This window comes from Ricinus communis, chromosome 2 (genome assembly GCF_019578655.1).
Source record: "Ricinus communis isolate WT05 ecotype wild-type chromosome 2, ASM1957865v1, whole genome shotgun sequence".
Lineage (NCBI taxonomy): Eukaryota > Viridiplantae > Streptophyta > Magnoliopsida > Malpighiales > Euphorbiaceae > Ricinus > Ricinus communis.
The window spans coordinates 1,302,990-1,320,500 of NC_063257.1; the positions used below are offsets into that span (position 1 = coordinate 1,302,990).

Consider the following 17,511-nt stretch of genomic DNA (forward strand, 5'->3'; position numbering starts at 1 on the left):
AAGAAATTAATATTGTTTTCTGGATAATTTTTAAAATTTAAAAATAAAATAAGAATTGAGGTTGATGAACATCTCAAGCATATTTCTAGCATCAATTTGGCAGTAACACTGCCACTACATTCTGTTTGTAACTATGGAGATAAAGTTAAAATAAATGATATAATTCAAACATGTGGGAGATATATATATCTTTGATGTTGGCATTTTCCTAGTGGAAAGCTAAAGTTATCCTCGTATTCTCTTGACAAATCTTGACATTCACATGCCACAATCGTTCCCTTCTCTTCCACGTATAAATCATGAATATTGTCCTCTTCCCTCTATTAACTGTCTCTCACTTTCAGTTTTCACATATAAATACAGTAACATATAAACTCATAATAAATTTTATCTGAATTCTTAGTTATTATCTAAATACAGTCCATCATGGCGCCCATCTCCAAGCCATTGATTGCCTCTCTTTTCATCTCTCTTTTGGTTCTCCACCTAGTTGAAGCTGACCAGATGGTAAAGTTTCTTTTCTTTTCTTTATCTTCTCATTATCATTGTGTTCATCTGTTTTTCTTTGCCTGATGGTGTCGCGTTCTGTAGCAGGAGAAGGCGAGTCTAGCAGCAACTAGTCAAAAGAAAATAGGTACTGTCTGTATATATAACTCATAGCGAATATGGGGACAATAACTGATAAATAATCTAATTTTACTGATAAATGGCCATTGATTGATGTCATATTTATAGACTGTGCTAGCGCCTGCAAGACAAGGTGCCGCTTAGCGTCAAGGCAAAGGATGTGCCATAGGGCATGTGGGACGTGCTGTGCACGCTGCAACTGTGTACCTCCGGGAACTTCCGGTAACCATGAATCCTGCCGCTGCTACGCCAGCTTGCTTACTCACGGTGGTCGACTCAAGTGTCCTTGAACAGACTCTGAATCAAGTGTCTCTTTGTCCATTAGTCTATATATAGATGCCTGTGGTGTGTGTATAAATGAGATATTGATATGAATGTCGACTCAACTTTATATTTATATTTTAGTTATGAATTTTTAATTTATATTATATGATGATCTCATGCAATGCAAAATAATATTATTTGTAATGTTAAGCTTTTACTTTATTTGGTAAATGTTGCTATCACCAATGTCGAGAAACGAGTAATTACTCAAAACTTGCAAAATCCATTTTTAACAGATGTGCGTCTTCTGCTTAATATCGGATGCTTTAAGTAATCGCTAAAGTAATTTCCAAGTTGCAGCAAATTAATACGTTACCTGGTTAATTTTGTTCGTCGGGGATTGCCAGTCGCCTCAATAAAATTAGGCTGCGGAGTAATATAATGTGTATAAGAATATCACTTAAATAAATATATGCTTTTATAAAATTAAGATAGTTTCATAAAATGTAATTTTAATTCATGTGTTTAATTTCCACTTATAAATCAGCATGCTTCTATAAGCTTAATAAAGTTTGTCGTGTGTTTATGTGATTAGTAAACGTACGGTGGATGTTGAAACGGAAATTTATACTTCTAAGGCAACATTAAAGCATTATATGCAACTCCCATCTCCATTGTTCTAAATGTTAATTTATTGTCTGATTTTGACCTTTCTATTGCTTTTTCAGGAAGATTAATTAAGAATTTAAGAGGAACTAAATAAAGTGGTGCAAAAAGCATGAAGCATCGAGCAAAACCGCAAATCATGAGTGAAAGGAGGAAGATTTTATAAAATTTACGATGCAAGAGCGTTTTTAACGCATATTTTTACATCAAATTTTTAATTATAAAAAGTTATTGTGTAAAATAATATTTTAGTTTTTAAATTTAAAATAAAGAATTAATTTAATTTTCTAAATACAAAGAGAGAGAGAGAGAGAGAGAGAGAGAGAAACCCTTAAAGTTACAACTACCACATTCACTTTTACAAGATTTCACCTGACCTTTTTCTAAGTTCCTCTCCCATTGGCTATAAATAACACTTCATTTCAACTTCACCCTGCATACCAGCTTGTGTACATAAAAAGGCAAGTCTTCAAGCGATGGCCATCTTCAAGACTCTACTGTTTGTCATTCTTCCTTTAGCCTTTGTTCTCCATCTTGTTCAATCCAATCCAGTGGTAAATTCTCCATATATATATCAACTTTTTCTCTAGACTAATTATTAATCTGCATCAATTATAAATTAACACGAATCTTTTCTTTTTGAAAAACAAATTAAAAAATTTATCTCAGCTCATCAAAGACGTCGTAGAAATTCCTCCTCTCCAGAAAATAGGTACACATCTTACTCTTGAGGTTTGCTAAATGGAAAAATAAAATAAAATTGAAAGAGAAGCTGAGTGTTAATTAAGTGTCAACCCCAATAACATCATTTTGTTGCTGTAGATTGTGATGCAGCTTGTGCTGCGAGGTGTCAATTGTCATCGAGGCCACACCTGTGCAAGAGGGCATGCGGTACCTGCTGTGTCCGATGTGACTGTGTTCCACCGGGAACTTCCGGCAACTACGACGTATGTCCCTGCTACGCCAACATGACAACCCACGGAGGCAGACATAAGTGCCCCTGAACAACAGACTTGTTTATTTGACATTCGACGATAAAAAATAAAATTATGGAAATGAATTAAATGCTATTATTGTAAAGATTCTTTTTTTTTTGTCTTTCTGAAATTGTTATTGGAGTTCAGAGTTGATGAATAAATTTGTGCGTTTCAATTTCATGTTTGTGTTCTGAGAATACAATGTTCAATTGCCTTAATTTTGGATACTCACATTCAGATATACGTTGCTTTCATGTTGCTCAAGTTATTGGGCTTCTCAGGATAATATAAATATGCCTGAATATATTAATCAACTAATAGATAATACTTTCATGGCCCATTTGTCTGGGATGGAGTTGGCCCGGGAGGAATTATGTAAATTGCCTTGATAATATCTTTTTATATAATATATATAAAAAAGATACTAATTACATTTAACTTTGAACGGAAATTGTCCCATATTAACCTCTGTTTAATCGGATAGATAGGAACAGCATTCGATCAATTGAAATGCCAAATAAAATGCTTTGTATATATACTTTTTTTAAAATAGACTTCATTAGATACCTTGTTCTACTATTAAAGGATTCTGCAATTCTCGTGCACATCACATCGCTAGCTGCTTTAAAGAAAAAAAAAAAAAAAAAAGCATGGGTGTGTCCTCAAGACGCATCACCACTATAGAAGTAGCGTTTTGAGGACAAACTGGCTCATTACTGAAGGCCCCAATGGGCATCAAAAGATAACAAAGCAGACCAAGGAGGGTTGAAATCCCAATTACAAGGGACATGATGGTTTGTGCTTTTTTTTTTTTTTTTTCCATGGATGGTTTGTGCTAAAATCATGGATAATATGAATCTTGACATATGTCCAACTTAAACTATTAAACGGATATGTTTTTAATTAGAAAAAGAAAAGGTATAGAATGCATAAGTTACTAAAATCATAATTACACAATGTGCAAGACTAATAATTCAGGGACAACGCCTTTCATTTTGGCTGATAAAATTCCAGAGGTTATTAAAGATTTGTGAAAAGAAAGTCTAGTGATCATTATTAGCGCGTTAGGCCCCTTCCCCTATCGAAGACAATACTAAGATCCAATAACTACCTATAAGCCCACTTGCTAATCTCTGCCACCCAAGTCGCTTCTAATCAACACCTTCAATAATGCGTCGTTTTATCGGGAGCGTGAGCGGAAACCAGAGGGTGTTTCTCGTTATTTGGACGAATCAGCATGAAAGAAACCGAAGTCACGCATGATGCATGACCGCTTCAACACCAACTCGCAGAATATCGAATCATCATCAATTAATCGCCATCACTCATCCAAATAATCGCCGTCTCTCCTCCACTACCTCGTGACTGCCAACGTTTTCTAGAATTAGCGTCGCAGATTTCAGTGTTTTCAGAGAAATAAAAATATATTTTGTACCCACTCTCTAGCGCGTGAATCCCAGTTTTTTATTCACTATGGGCCCGTGTGATTCAAAACCATACATCTGCGAGTGAAGAAGAAACAACTGTTTAAAAAGAATTAGAAAGAGAAAAAGAAAAATGAAAGCAGAAATTCGTAGAAAGGTCCAGAGTATATATATATATTTCTTCTGTTGCAGAGAAAGCAGTGAGCGCAGAAGAAGAAGAAGAAGAAGAAAAAGAGCAGTCTGTCTATTACTTGTAGAGATGGATTTACTTGCCACGTGTCTGGATCTGGGAACATGGAGAACTAATAACCGTCTGACAATTAATCAAACGGTGAGAAGAGGGTGAGGTTTGTTAAAAAGAAAATATCTGATGAGAAATCGACACGTTGGCAGAAATGATCTGATGTGGACGACAGGTGAAAATGGGGTTGTCTGATGAATCGGACGGTTTGGACGAGTAGTGATTGGACTTGAGGAAAGAGCGTGAAAAGAAAAAGGGACTGTATAAATATCAGGAGAGAGAAGCCGTTTTGTGAAGCATTCAAAGATGATTTTTTTTCTCACAGTTGAAAGAGCTTTGGATTTTCCGTCTTTTCGGAGTTTGTGAGCTTTTCTTAAAACAGAGAGCTAGAGAGTTGTAAATTGTGAAGCTAATTTTTTTTTACTTCCTGTTTTTTGTTGTTTTTTAAATGATGTTAGTTTTGAAGTTTGTTACTCTGCATATTGTTACTTCTTCTCCATTTCATTTTCGATTTTAGTTTTCAATTCTCACTCTGCGCACTACTTGAGTGGTGGGTTTTAGTCGTTCATTTTTTCTAAGATAAAATTTCTGAGATAATTCTTCTGTGCGCTGTTTATGGAGAGGGTGATGGATTAAGATCCGAGGAAAAAGAAAAGAGAGAAGTTAAGAAACAGAGTGGAAATTGAATTTTTCTTGGCGATTAGGTTGATTTCTTTTCAGTTATAAAGAGTTTGTAGGATCTGTTATTATTTGACAAGGTGTTTCACGGGGGTAACAGAGAGAGAGAGATAGAGATAGAGAGAAGAGAAGAGAGCTTTTACTTTTAACTTCGAGAGTGTTTGGAGAGAGTTTTCTTGCGTGCATTTTTATCTTCTCTCTCTATTTTTCTGTGTATGTACACGAAGAACCTGATTCTCTAAACACGAGGAACGAATTACTTTTCTACTCTTTTCTTCTTTTTCTTTCTTTTTCTTTGGATTGCTTTTTTGTCTCTTTTCTATCTCTGATTCATCTTCATCTCTTACTGGAGAGAAGAGAACAGAAGAAGAAAGATGCCTGAATTTGCTTTCCGAACTCTCTGAATCCACTCCCACCAGAGAAAGAGAGAGAGAAATAGAGAAATATCTGCCATATAAACTGCATTGATTTTTCTCTTTCTTTGGAACAAAATAAAACAAATAAAAAAAATAACCCAAACGCCACTTTTTCGGTTTTCTCTTAGCCTTACATTTCGCGAATAATAACTAAAACCAAAATAATAAAACTCTTATCTCTCTTTCTCTGTAACTCACTCTTAATTGTTCTCGTTCGGTTAAAAACCGGTTTCTACCTATGACTTGCTTCCACTGAAGAAGAAGCAGCTCAATACTTGGTGAGAAAGAGAGAGGAAAGATCTGGGTTTGGCTTATTGGGATCAGTTCTGGGCCAGAGTATCCGTTTTAAACAGGCGGATATAGTTAGTTTTTGTGATGATATTAAGATGATAGAAGCGGACAAGAGTCGAGACGTGAGGCGTGGAGCGAGTCGGTTCTTGAGACATATTAAGCAATCTGGTGAATTTTCATTTTACTTCAACTCTCCTCTTCTTCTTTTTTTTATTTTTTCAATTTTTTTCTCCTTTTAATTTACTTCTGGTCCCCGAAAATTCAAAAATGTTTTTAAGGTAACAAAACTAAAAGAAACAAACACCCCATCTCGCTTACTTGTCGTTTTCTATTTATTCTTATTCTTTTTTCTTTTGTTAGTGATAAGAGTATAGCAGATAATGCGTGTCTCTCAGTTCACCTCCTTTTCTCTGTTTTTGTTTCTTCTGTTGTTTTTGTTTATTACTTGTATTATTTTTGTTTATTATTTTTATTTTTAAACGGTGTTAATGACTTTGTTTCTTCTTCAGAGAAATCCAGTAAAGAGAGAATTAAGAAATTGAGTGCTGTCAATAGAATAACTCTGAGTAACGAGGAAAACTATGAGATGGGTTGTGATATAGTGGAAAGAGAAGAGACCCCTTCTACAAGTGGCAGTGCTATTGCTAAGAGATTCAAGCTACCCAGAAAGGTAAGGTTCTTATCTCAATCAGATTCTTTAACTAATTTTTTTTATTATTATTATTTGTTAACTTTCTTTCATTTTTTCTCTGTTTAAACTGGAACTTTTGCAGCAAATTTTTGATGACTGCAATGGTGTTGATCGTGTTTCTGTTCCGCGCAAGCTACGGTCAGGTGTGTGGTTTTGTCATTTAGAAGGAAAGAACATTTCTCGCTGTTTAAGGAGGCAAAGGGAAAAATGTGGATGTTTTTTTTTCTCGTGTGGTTAATTATTGGGAGGTTTTTGTTTTTTTCCCTCAAATCAAGGTTTAATGAAGTGGTGGGTCTTCCCAAGAAGTTTCGCGTTTTTTTTTTTTTGGTTCTCAGCTTTGTCAGATTTCGGATTAGAACTGAAGCAAAAAACTGAAGCTTTGTTACTTTTTTTTTTCTTCTTTTTATGGACGCACGATTCTATCTCTTCTCTCTCTTTTCTATTAATTCCTTTTTACTATGTTCATGATGGGACTTTCATGTTGTATTGATTTTTTTAAAATTATTATTATATTCTGTAATTTTTATAGTTATTTCTATTCTCAAGTATACTTTTACAAGTCGGATACTTCAGCTTTCCATGTATCAGCAAAAGGTTTTGATTTTTGGTTTTAATTTAAAAGAAAAGTAAAGAAAGAAAGAAAAGATTTTACCTCAGAATTTCTGTTGACGTTGAACGTTTGATTCGCAGCCATGAAGAAACGCAATCGAGAATCTATATCTCCTCCATCTTTTCCAGATTCAAAGAAGTTGAACCATTCTACTGGGGTTGTCGAATCATCCAAAAGGATTGGCGCAAAGAAATTTAAAACGAACTTGGTTAGTCAGTTGTGTCTATCTGCTAATCTCGTCTCTTATTCCTTTTGGATTGAGCACTTTAAAATCTTTATAGGGCTAAAGATATATTTGCTTTTGCAGAAACAAAACTGGTCCATGAAGCATAGTATTAGTGGACCAATAACCAAAGACGAAGAAGAAGTGGTGGAGACCTTGTATGCTTTGGCAGGAATGTTCCCCGACAATGAACTAGATACTAAGACTAAATTGGATAGTGCTTCTTTGGATGCAAGTCCTTCAGCTTTGCCGGAGGCTAGTGAAAATCATCCACCCAAAGAAGGTATAAAGAAGACTTGAATGTACTTCGCCCGTTGTCAAATTAGTTACATGGACATTAGCTAACTTGGATAATTTATCAGATTCTGTAGGTATAAAAGAAGACTTAAATGTACTTTGCCCGTTGAGAGCTAACGAAGCTGTTAATCCTGTGTCGGATGTAGAAAAATCACATGAAGATATTGTAAAATTTCATTTTTTGATTGGACCAAGCATTTGTGAACTATCTGATTTTCCCAGTTCTGAAGCAGTCCAAGGAGAATTGGACAGTTCTGTGGCTCAGGTGAATCTGCCCAAGATGTTTGTTAAACATGAGGAGCAAAAGTCACCAAGCAATGCAGTCAAGTATTGCTTTCCATCTGGGTCACACCAGGACATGGGGTATGTGCTACTTTTTCCTTGATTTTTTTGCTTCATTATGTTGAACTCGTGCAATTTCTGTTACTCTCCTTTTCCTGCTCTGGTGGATTTAATTCTTCATTTCTTCCTAATCATGTAGCAAATTAAAGCAGACTGTAAAACTGGAGATTTCGCAGCTTGACAGGAAGTCTGATACTGCATTGGAGCTGGTAAGCATATTCCAGTCTAAATCAGACATACACTTGAGTGAAATATGCTGGTTTTAATCTTTCCTTTGGTTCTTGCATTTTCAGACTACAACAATTGGAACTCAATTGGACCAGCAGCATTTGATTAATGAATCCAAGAGCAACTGTAAGAACTTTGATTGCTTGAAAGTTTCACTCTTATGGTCTTTGGAATTGGAATAGATTATCATTACAATTTTTCACTAAACTGCCAATGGCTTAATAGCTGATTCTTTCTTTTGAAAATCCAGCATCATGGCCAGGATTGTCTTCAACAGTGTCAAGTACTTTTTGTCGTGATTCTCTATCGCAGTAATTTCTTGCATTCTTCTGATTTTTACATTTGTATTCTTCACTTGCCCAAAGATATATTATTGCCTTGCAATACCCATTAATTTCGTGTCAAAAAGTCTAAGTCAATGCATGTTTTTCTCATGTGATTTTTGCCGTCTCAGATCATTTGCTGCTAAAATACCTGCTTGGCTTAATACCACTACCAGCCACGGTCCAGTCCTAAGTGATTCGTCCACTGGAAAGGTGAGGACTAGTAATTTAATTATTATTTCTCTCGCTTGTTCTTCAACTACTTTCTTCCATGTTTACTTCTTTTCAAGCATCTAACTTAATGGGTGGTGGATCATGAATAATACAGCTTTCTAAAGTTCCAACTGATAGAAGGTCGTGGAAGAGGTGTGCAGCTCATGTTTACATAAGCCGTCTCATTCGGGTACTAGAAGTCCCTGAAAGCAAAGAAAGCTTGCAACTCCCTTCAAATCAACTGAGACCACATGAAATATTAAAGCAAGGTGTACTCATGACAATAAATGACTTCAACAGCAATGATTTAAATGGAGTTGCATCTGCTAGCAGCTTAATTAACAAAATCAAGAAGAATCCAAGTGATGCTAAAAGTGGTAATCTTCAACACCTAAGGCTACGTCAAGATCATTCACAGCCTGCTCTGTCATGTGGTGTATACACTTCTCAGAAGCAGGTGAGTTCAGTATTCCATTTCCGGATATTTATTCCCATTTGATTAGGTCTGATAAGTTTTTCTTTCTTGTAGGGTTGCAATTTCTTGTCTCTGTCAGCGGGTGGTGGTGGTATAGAAACTAGTTTGAGTGGAGCTGGACATGGTTCCGAACCATCGGCACAGCTGCAGGTTCCTTATAATGCCCAACATCCCACGATCATGCCATTCTCCATGTCCCAAGCGCAATATGCCCCTGCTTACCCTGATCAGTTTTCAGCAGCAGCAGCCCAACAGGTTTTATTCTTTACTATTAGATTTGAATTTGTGTTTATTTGAAGAGGTAGCATCCAAGCCTATTAAACAGATCATTGAGACTGTTTATTAATCACCCCAAGGTTAAGAGTCTACTGATAAATAATGCCTCAAATGGATGATGGGATGCGTTGGAAATACAGGATTTTCGTGTTGGGACCAGAGACAATACGTCATTTTACATAAGAGCATGACAAGGAAATAGCTAAAAGTCTCTTTAACGTGCAGCTAGCCCATTGCTGACTTGTCATGAAGTCCAAAATTTGCATCAAGTTCAACTGCCATTTGTAACATGTCTAATGATTGGGTTGGTATGGAAGTTGCTCATTTTTTGTCCTAATACTTGATTGTAGGCCCAACTTCAGTTACCTCCCCATTTCAGCAGCCCATACTGTGGTCCTCATGCCAATCCCAAAGCCTTGACAAAGCAGCAACAACAACAACAACGTTTTTGGGCGGCCCAGTTGGCAGCTCAGTTCAGGAATAATGGGACTTCCTCAACCGTGACTCAGTTTCCAAGCTGGCAAAATGGAAGGCAAGATTCAAATACGCTTATGCCATTTTTCTCATCATCGCCTTCAACTTTAGAAGTACTAGGCCACAAGTATCCTCAGGTCTCTCAGCAGCAGCAGCAGCAGTTCATGGCCATCACGCTACCACATGCAAGGATGAAAAGGCAGGATCACCATCTTTCTTCTGTTTATGAAGACTCTGGGGTCGGATTTCGAGCTGGTGGTGGTGCACTGCCTTTGCAGTTGCTCTGCAATGAGCGACTATGAGAAAGCAATAGGTCAGAGGCTGTACTGGAATCATATGGATGGACAATAACATCGTCTAATTCTTGTATTAGTTCTTGTGACTTGGTGATCCATTTTGGCACGACTGGAAGGCGAATAAGCAAGGAATATATATGATTGATGGGATAAAATAGCAGAGGGAGGCAGAGCAGGCTTGAAAGACAAGAAAGTTATTAGCACCTGGAAATAAATCTGATCAGCTGCTAAGGATGGTTGGCTGAGAACAATCTGCAGCATCCTCTTCTTATAAGCACAGTTCAAGTGACAATCTCACCAATTAACAAAGAGAGTTTATTAGAATAGAAAGGACTTTGTTTATTCCGGTGCCCCCGCTTCAGTATATAAACCTTTGCCTCTTGAGCCTATTTTCTTAATCTTTTTTGCTTTATATGTAAAGTTATTCTCTACTTGCACTGGACAGGATTAGCACTTGGAAACTGCTTGTTGCCCTCTTAAAAAAGCAGAGAGAAAAGAACAAAGATATAAGCTTTTATTATTAATTACTCTTTTACAAGCATTTACCACATGATTCAATTCCAAAGATAGAGGCATTTCATTAGACACATTTGTTGCCTCCAGTATAGGAGACAACATATGGCCCCAGTTTATCAAGCAAACTAATAAACTAATTGATGACGTGCACCCATATATCCAGCTTTTACCAACAGTTCCTATCAAGCAAACTAATGAACTCCCCAATTATTTGTATATCAATCCTGAGAAAGCACACCCTCTAGCCTACTTGAACAGAGGTTTTTTCTACTTGATTTCCCAAGTTGGTTTAAAACAAATTCAGATTTCATAGAAAATAATTAATTGGCCACATTGTCACAAACACCGAAAGAAATGTACAAAGATGTGAAATTCCTTTCAAAATCTTCAAATATTACAAGAGAAGAACTGGCTGTGACAAATGAGCAAACAAATTCCAAAAATAATAATTAAAAGAAAAAAGAGTAGGGGTAAAAAAAGTACAGAAAAAATAACGTCCGTAAACACTGCTCAATGCAGAAGTTTACTCAAGCTTCTCCAACTCTCCCATCCTTTCTATGATGGCCTGCAAATTAACAAATCACAACTATAAAATTCAAAGAAGAAAAATGTAAATCAATAAGAACTAAATCCAGGACCAAACATGAGCACCCACAATTTTCAAATTTAACAACATGGTCAATATGTTAACAACCAAATGTTCCAAGACTATAAGAATCTACAGAAAAATGCTCACCTTCTTGCTCGTTTCTTGGAGTTCCCCAGCAAGAATGAATTCATCAAGAATCAGATAAACCTATAGGTAAACAAGATACATCAGAATGAAAAATAATAATTTCATATTTCCTTATTCTGTTCAGAGCAAGAAAAATACAATTATAAATTTTTAAAAGTGCAAACACAAGCAACAGGACTAAATGCCAGACAAATACGATAAAGGATGGAACTCAGCATCTACTATAACTCTTACAACAAAAGCAAGAAACACTAAGTTTAGCAGTTACTACTAATACTCATGCATGCACGTTTTCTTATCAGTGTATATAGACGCATAGTGTTTTAATTATGGCCAGTTCTCATGAGCCTGAACATTACTAATTGACACAAAAACTTAGAAATAAGGCAAGGGCTACATGATTCACAAGAATAACACAAAAACAACAAAATTTAAAATAGAATTCCAAAACAGAAAATGACAAACCTTATGAAAATTGAATACCAAATCAAGCTCACACACATTGCTGAAGAAATGATCCAATATTTCCACAAATAGATGGATGCACTCTAGATATGCCAATTCATTATCTGTTATATCAACACAGAGAGAGAAAAATAATCCAGCATACCGCCTGTAGATGACCTTGTGTGTTCGGAACTGCATGTTAAAACAATGACATAATATAGTTCAAGCCAAAGAAACAACTCAAAATAACAATGATACCACCGATTGTCTAGTCAATTATGCAATTGGGGTAAAACTTGAACCTTTATTTGCAATCTAAAGTAAACTTCAAGAATGAGATGCAATAATAGGTAGGGCAAAGAATGCGAATGATCAAAATTCAAGAAATTCGGTAATTTAAAACCAAAATCCAAGCATATGTACTAAATTGCATCAAGTGTCTAGAGAAATAACATAAACAAATGGCCAAGTAATTTATCAAAATCCACTTAATCAAGTAAGAAAAAAATCAACAATTTTACCTCTAAAAACCATACATTTTGTCAACATTGAACAAGGTTGGAAAACGAAAATCACAAACCTCAACGAAATTAGTGAACTTGGGATCTCTGTTGACCACTAATCGATGAACCTGTCAAGGTTATTAAGAAATAAGACAGAAACGAATTAAAGCAAAACCCTAGAGAAATTCAAGGAACAAAAAAGGAGCAGGTAATGAAGAAAAAAAAGAAAACCTCGTATTCGACTTTGTGCTTCTCGGAATCCTCGAGAGGAACATAGTATTTGGCGAGACGAGTCTTGCCTTGCCTGTTTTGCAATAGTATGAACCGGATCTGCCAACAATTAAATTAAGAAGAAAAAAAAAAGTATCTTCATTAACATTCTCATTTGTTTCAATTAGAGAACAGGAGCAATACTAAGTACACCTTCATTAACAGCACAGATAAAAACAGTACCATTCTTGTTTCCACGATCAAAATGAGGATTAATCGAAGATCTGATACCAATTGTGTACTGCTAGCGTGAATCTAGGCTACAAGGATGAATTTTGTACAATTTCTTGTTCTTTCTTTTTTTTGGGTCAAAGTTCTTTGGTAAGGTGGTGAAGGTTGAATTTTCGAATGGGAAAAAGGAGAGTGGAATCTACTGTGTAATGATGTATACGAATCAAAAGTGTACAATGACTCTAAATCGCTAGGCACCGTTGATGTATTATCCTTTTTTCTTTTTTCTTTGGTTATGTGATGAATCTACGTTTGGACATACGGTTCCTGTACGTAGGTGTTGTGGCGGGCCTTATGTTGGCCCTTTATTTTATTTTATTTCTTTTATGACTTCTTTTTTTCTTTTAACTTTTCCCATTTTGTCAAATTTTTATTTCTCAGTTGCTAAAATATGTTCACGCTAAAATGGAACTACAATTTTTCTTTTCCTTTTTCAACTATAGCTTTTTTTAATTATTTAAATTTCCGAATTATTAAATTTGCTCTTGCTTAATTTATTAAGAAAAAATAGAATTTATATTGTGGATGCCATATCACTTGAAACACTTAAAAGTCACCAATCGTCTAAATTGTGTTTTAAATGTAAGAGTTGTTAGTTTCAATTTGACATACATGAAAATGTGAAAAAATAAAATAAATAATGGAAAAGTTTTCCTTCTCCCCACCAAGAAAAGCATTTATATCCTGCAAAAGGAAGAGGGAGAGAGAGAGAGAGAGAGAGAGAGAGAGAGAGAGAGAGGGGCATTCTTACGAACTAAACCACTTCATTTGAGAGAGGATGAAATGCATTATCAAAATCAATAACCATGTATAATCTTTGTTGCTTTAAACAAGACAGAAAATTGCACCATATTTAGACTAAGAAAAATAATGTTACAACATTGTACAATAATGGCTATTCCATTAAAACTCAGCAACTGAACTCCCAAACCATAATTCTTCTTCTTCTTATTTCAACTCAACGGAAAGTTTTACTACAACAGAAACCAAATTGACTAGAGCACTTTGATCAAAGACTAATTACATAAAAGAATAAGTTGCATTCTTGGAAATTGGCTCATTCACTAAGCTAAAAGTCATGATCATATTTTGAATTCGTGGCAGCCAAGAGAGCAGCTCCAATCCCTGACCCATCTTTTGAATGTTCTATGACTATATTCTTTGAACTTTCTAACCCAAGAAGCTCTGTGACAGCATCCTGCAAGTATCTTCTGTACTGAGGGTAGTGCTCATACAGCCCACCATCCATAGCCACCACTGTTCTCTTTCCAGATATAAGACCTTTCGAATCCTCCTCCATCTTCTGTAGAATCCCAACAATTCCTGCACCGGCTAAACGTCCTCCTCTCTTTACAATGGCATCACAAACCTCTATGACGATCTTCCTCGCACTTAAGCTGGACTCGGCCTAAAACCAAAGTTCTTTGGAAGTTAAGAGAATATCTCAAGTTATATTAATCATTTTCTTCCGTATGCATAATGATATGCATCAGGATGTACTGAGTAATAGCAGGGAAAAAGCCTCATAATGCCAGTTATCTCAAATTCATATTCATTATCGATGCTAAATCTTAAAGAGTAATGTAAGAATATATTTTTACCCCAACAACATCATAGAGGACTGATCCAACGGAATGAAGATCATCAGAGTTGTCCTGCTGCATTGCACATAGATCTGGGGTACTGTGATACAATTGAAATGTACTTCAGCAAGAAGCAGGAGAAAGAAAAATCAACAGAAGGGATTGATACACTTTCAGAAGATTATATCAATATGTTTAATAAATTTCTTATTCCTTGATACATTCAACAACAGAGATACCTGTGAAAGCAGAATCAGGAGTTCCATCGACATTGTATTTACTATTTAGTACTAACTAATTTAAACAAAGAGAGAGCTTATGGTCGTGGTCTTGATACAACAGCATAACAGCATGCTGATAACAAGGCAACTAGACACCAAAGCTGTTGGTTCAAATTTGCTGAATAATGTGATTAGAGAAAAAATTCAAAAAGGCAGTTACCGCAGTGCAAATGGTATGGATAATTTTTCTGGCACAGATTGGCCGAATAGAGCACCTTCTTCCGCTATCTTCAGTAATGCTCGCCTTGCAATTTCTCCTAGATACATTCCAGAGATTGTCTTCTCAAATATCTGTTTGATGACATAATAGCAAATCATAAATAGTTTGTTTGCAGTGCTAGAATAATTAAATATATATGAAATTATACATTGACAATAGCACAGCAGCAGCAACCAAAATTTACCTGCTCACCCGGATTGATACTTGCGGCATCCATATCTCTATCAAACACAGTCAAAGGAATACCATTTGAAAATGCTCCCCATTCAGTATTAACAATCTGAAGCAAGAGCATATCATCAAATTCAGGATCTAAACCAAATTTCAAAACCAGTCTATAACCTAAAATGAGCAAGCTACAATGCGATTGGAAAAAGATGAGGGTGGAAGCCATTATGTGAAGTTTTTCACTCTTTCATACCGTTCTTCCAGAAGATGATTTTTGCCCCTGTAGTTTTGGAATAGCATCAGTACGTTCTACATAACAAGCATTAGTTCCAGTGCCCAAAATTACTGCAACCATAACATCATCATCCCAGTATCTTGCTCCTGCTAAAGTTCCAACAGTATCATTAACCTATTTTCAATCAATTTGCAACAAATTGGTTACTTTATCAACTCAGAAACTTCACGGAGGAGAATATATATACTAGAATGGGAACAACAAACCAGAGCAGACACCCTCATGTCTAGACTTTGCCTCTCCATAGCTTCATTTAGACAAGCAACAACATCTCGCCCTGCCTGAATAAATTATCAAGTTCACCACCATAAACCTTAAAGGACTATGGAATGTACCAGTCAATTTGCATTGCAAGTGCCAAATATTGTATTAGATGTACAGAAAGAAGTTGGCAAAATATACAAACCGTTCCAGAGACTGCAAAACCCTTGGTCCATTTCATCAGAATGCCAGAATCGATTGAAGTTTGCTTCACAGGGAAAGAAAATGTGAATCCAATCTCTCTTTTCCTGCCATGTGGCAGGTGAAATTTCCCACCTTCTTTTTTTGCAAAATTTGCGAGTCCAGATGCAATAAAATCAAAAAGTTGCTGCATTGAATATTAATACAACTTTAAAAAATTTAATTAACTTAAAGCAAACACTTTTAACAGAATTAAAAAAAAAAATCAAGATTGTACCAAAATCATAAAACATACATACATCATTGGTACCAAACATGAGCTCTTGAGGAATAGATACTTGCTCAAATTCAGTAGCAATCACGCGCTCTTCCTTCCCTCCTAATTGCACTCTCAGCACTCGGAAATTTGTGCCCCCAAGATCCAACGCATAAAACAATCCTTTCTCATTCCTTTCAAAAGTAAATAAATAAGTAAATAAAAGCTCTAATAATTAAATTACAGAAAGCATGACTTTGTTCAAATTAATGCTCACAAAAATTTTGAGCTACCTAACGAGCAACTATAGTCTATACAAATAACGCATGTAGAAATGTGGTTGTTTCTGTTTGATCTTTGCTTACATATACATGCGAAGAAAAATACAAGGCTGTAACTTTCATAGTGGTTACTGATATAAAAGTTTTTGAAATCTGAAATAATAATTTAAGAAGTACCCGCTAGGCAAGTGATCTACATAGCTTAATATCATCTTCAGATCACTACCACCATCAGCAGCAAGTCCAGCGCGCATATCAGCGGACATGGAATCCGCCACGTGGCGAAGAACTGGCAATGGAGTTGCACACTCTTTTTGTAACTTTGTCAAGATTGGAGCTACTGAAACTACAGCGTTAGATCGGACGGCCATCCTTATTGGAGGTATACCCCGGCGAGATCGCGAGACATAGAATGATCCAACGGCTGGGGAAGTGGCAGTGGCAACCGACATTATAGTAACAGACGGTGGGATCAAAAGAAGGGAAGAGAAAGAAAAATGTATGGTTGAGACCAAGGCTGATAAAACATAGTAAATAATAATGAAGCTCTTTTATTTCTTGACAGTAAGGTGGCAACAGTTAGGTTTCTAGATTTATTGTTAACAATTAACTAAACAGATTTAACTAAAACAATGAGAATTTCTTTTTCTTTTTTGGGGGGATGGCTAACAGATCAACTACCTAACCTTTTACCTTCCACTCCCAGTTCTATTTTCTTCTTTTATTGGTTTTAATTAATTAGTTTATTTGAGTTTTTTGGGTTTTCTTTTTTTATTTTTTCAAGGGAACAAAAGTTAGCGTTAGGACAAAGGAGAGGGGGCTTTTAGGGCGGACAAGACGATGTTTGACGCGACATCGGTACTCTGTTCATCTTTGGATTTCCCTGATCCGAATAAGATTTCAGATGTTTTTTGGTCTATCCTTTAAGATATTCTAATATGCGGCTCAGTGCACGGTATGCCTTCTATGATCCTTATCAAATGACTCTGTTTCTCCTTTTTTTTTTTTTTTTTCTCTTTCCTTTTCCTTTTACTTGTTTGTGTTACTACGAACTCAAGATGGCTCTGTTTTGTTCCTAACCTGGTGCAGTTATCCGTTAAAACGCTGATCTTTACTAGCTATAGTTGAAAAATGAAAAATAGTAGAAAAGGTTTATTGTTCAAAATCCATTTGCGCTGCTCCAACTAAATGTCTATTGAACGAGAGTAAGTTTCCGAGTCGCAAGACATATAAGTAGCATTGCCCAAACAAAGCCTATATTTGTCAAGGGTTGGTAGACAATTGGGAGTC

General features: G+C 35.9%; 5 protein-coding genes across 9 annotated transcripts; 3 read left to right on the forward strand and 2 right to left on the reverse strand.

Moving 5' to 3' along the window:
- Window positions 1-333: 333 nt before the first annotated feature.
- On the forward strand, window positions 334-1,055 carry LOC8274658 (gibberellin-regulated protein 1). 2 transcript variants are annotated; one of them, XM_015718576.3, is made up of 3 exons: window positions 334-507; window positions 595-634; window positions 736-1,055. In XM_015718576.3, the coding sequence occupies exons 1-3, from the start codon at window positions 427-429 to the stop codon at window positions 915-917; spliced, it is 303 nt and encodes a 100-aa protein (XP_015574062.1). In that variant the 5' UTR covers window positions 334-426; the 3' UTR covers window positions 918-1,055. The 2 variants fall into 2 exon arrangements, with proteins under 2 accessions (XP_015574062.1, XP_002510531.1); XM_002510485.4 differs by having other exon boundaries at window positions 352-507; window positions 592-634.
- A 138-nt stretch (window positions 1,056-1,193) lies between these two features.
- LOC8274657 (gibberellin-regulated protein 11) lies at window positions 1,194-2,712 on the forward strand. Its single transcript, XM_015718771.3, has 3 exons — window positions 1,194-2,111; window positions 2,227-2,269; window positions 2,380-2,712. The coding sequence occupies exons 1-3, from the start codon at window positions 2,034-2,036 to the stop codon at window positions 2,559-2,561; spliced, it is 303 nt and encodes a 100-aa protein (XP_015574257.1). The 5' UTR covers window positions 1,194-2,033; the 3' UTR covers window positions 2,562-2,712.
- Window positions 2,713-4,584: 1,872 nt separating this feature from the next.
- LOC8274655 lies at window positions 4,585-10,556 on the forward strand. Of its 3 annotated transcripts, none has more exons than XM_015719709.3 (13): window positions 4,585-5,752; window positions 6,094-6,254; window positions 6,358-6,418; window positions 6,966-7,093; window positions 7,193-7,391; window positions 7,471-7,768; window positions 7,887-7,956; window positions 8,041-8,101; window positions 8,226-8,286; window positions 8,430-8,511; window positions 8,627-8,968; window positions 9,041-9,241; window positions 9,613-10,556. In XM_015719709.3, the coding sequence occupies exons 1-13, from the start codon at window positions 5,680-5,682 to the stop codon at window positions 10,036-10,038; spliced, it is 2,163 nt and encodes a 720-aa protein (XP_015575195.1). In that variant the 5' UTR covers window positions 4,585-5,679; the 3' UTR covers window positions 10,039-10,556. The 3 variants fall into 3 exon arrangements, with proteins under 3 accessions (XP_015575195.1, XP_048226976.1, XP_025012541.2); XM_048371019.1 differs by lacking the exon at window positions 4,585-5,752 and adding an exon at window positions 5,957-5,978; XM_025156773.2 differs by lacking the exons at window positions 4,585-5,752; window positions 6,094-6,254; window positions 6,358-6,418 and adding an exon at window positions 6,433-6,869.
- Window positions 10,557-10,903: 347 nt separating this feature from the next.
- On the reverse strand, window positions 10,904-12,883 carry LOC8274654 (AP-2 complex subunit sigma). Its single transcript, XM_002510481.4, has 6 exons — window positions 12,688-12,883; window positions 12,466-12,564; window positions 12,312-12,362; window positions 11,750-11,923; window positions 11,285-11,344; window positions 10,904-11,113 (listed from the first exon to the last, which is right to left on the reverse strand). Exons 1-6 carry the CDS (start codon window positions 12,688-12,690, stop codon window positions 11,072-11,074), a joined length of 429 nt encoding a protein of 142 aa, XP_002510527.1. The 5' UTR covers window positions 12,691-12,883; the 3' UTR covers window positions 10,904-11,071.
- A 770-nt stretch (window positions 12,884-13,653) lies between these two features.
- LOC8274653 (hexokinase-2, chloroplastic) lies at window positions 13,654-17,323 on the reverse strand. 2 transcript variants are annotated; one of them, XM_025157787.2, is made up of 9 exons: window positions 16,399-17,323; window positions 15,984-16,134; window positions 15,689-15,871; window positions 15,470-15,563; window positions 15,241-15,368; window positions 15,004-15,099; window positions 14,760-14,890; window positions 14,337-14,418; window positions 13,654-14,143 (listed from the first exon to the last, which is right to left on the reverse strand). In XM_025157787.2, exons 1-9 carry the CDS (start codon window positions 16,671-16,673, stop codon window positions 13,805-13,807), a joined length of 1,479 nt encoding a protein of 492 aa, XP_025013555.1. In that variant the 5' UTR covers window positions 16,674-17,323; the 3' UTR covers window positions 13,654-13,804. The 2 variants fall into 2 exon arrangements, with proteins under 2 accessions (XP_025013555.1, XP_002510526.1); XM_002510480.4 differs by having other exon boundaries at window positions 15,241-15,396; window positions 15,489-15,563; window positions 16,399-17,308.
- Window positions 17,324-17,511: the final 188 nt, after the last annotated feature.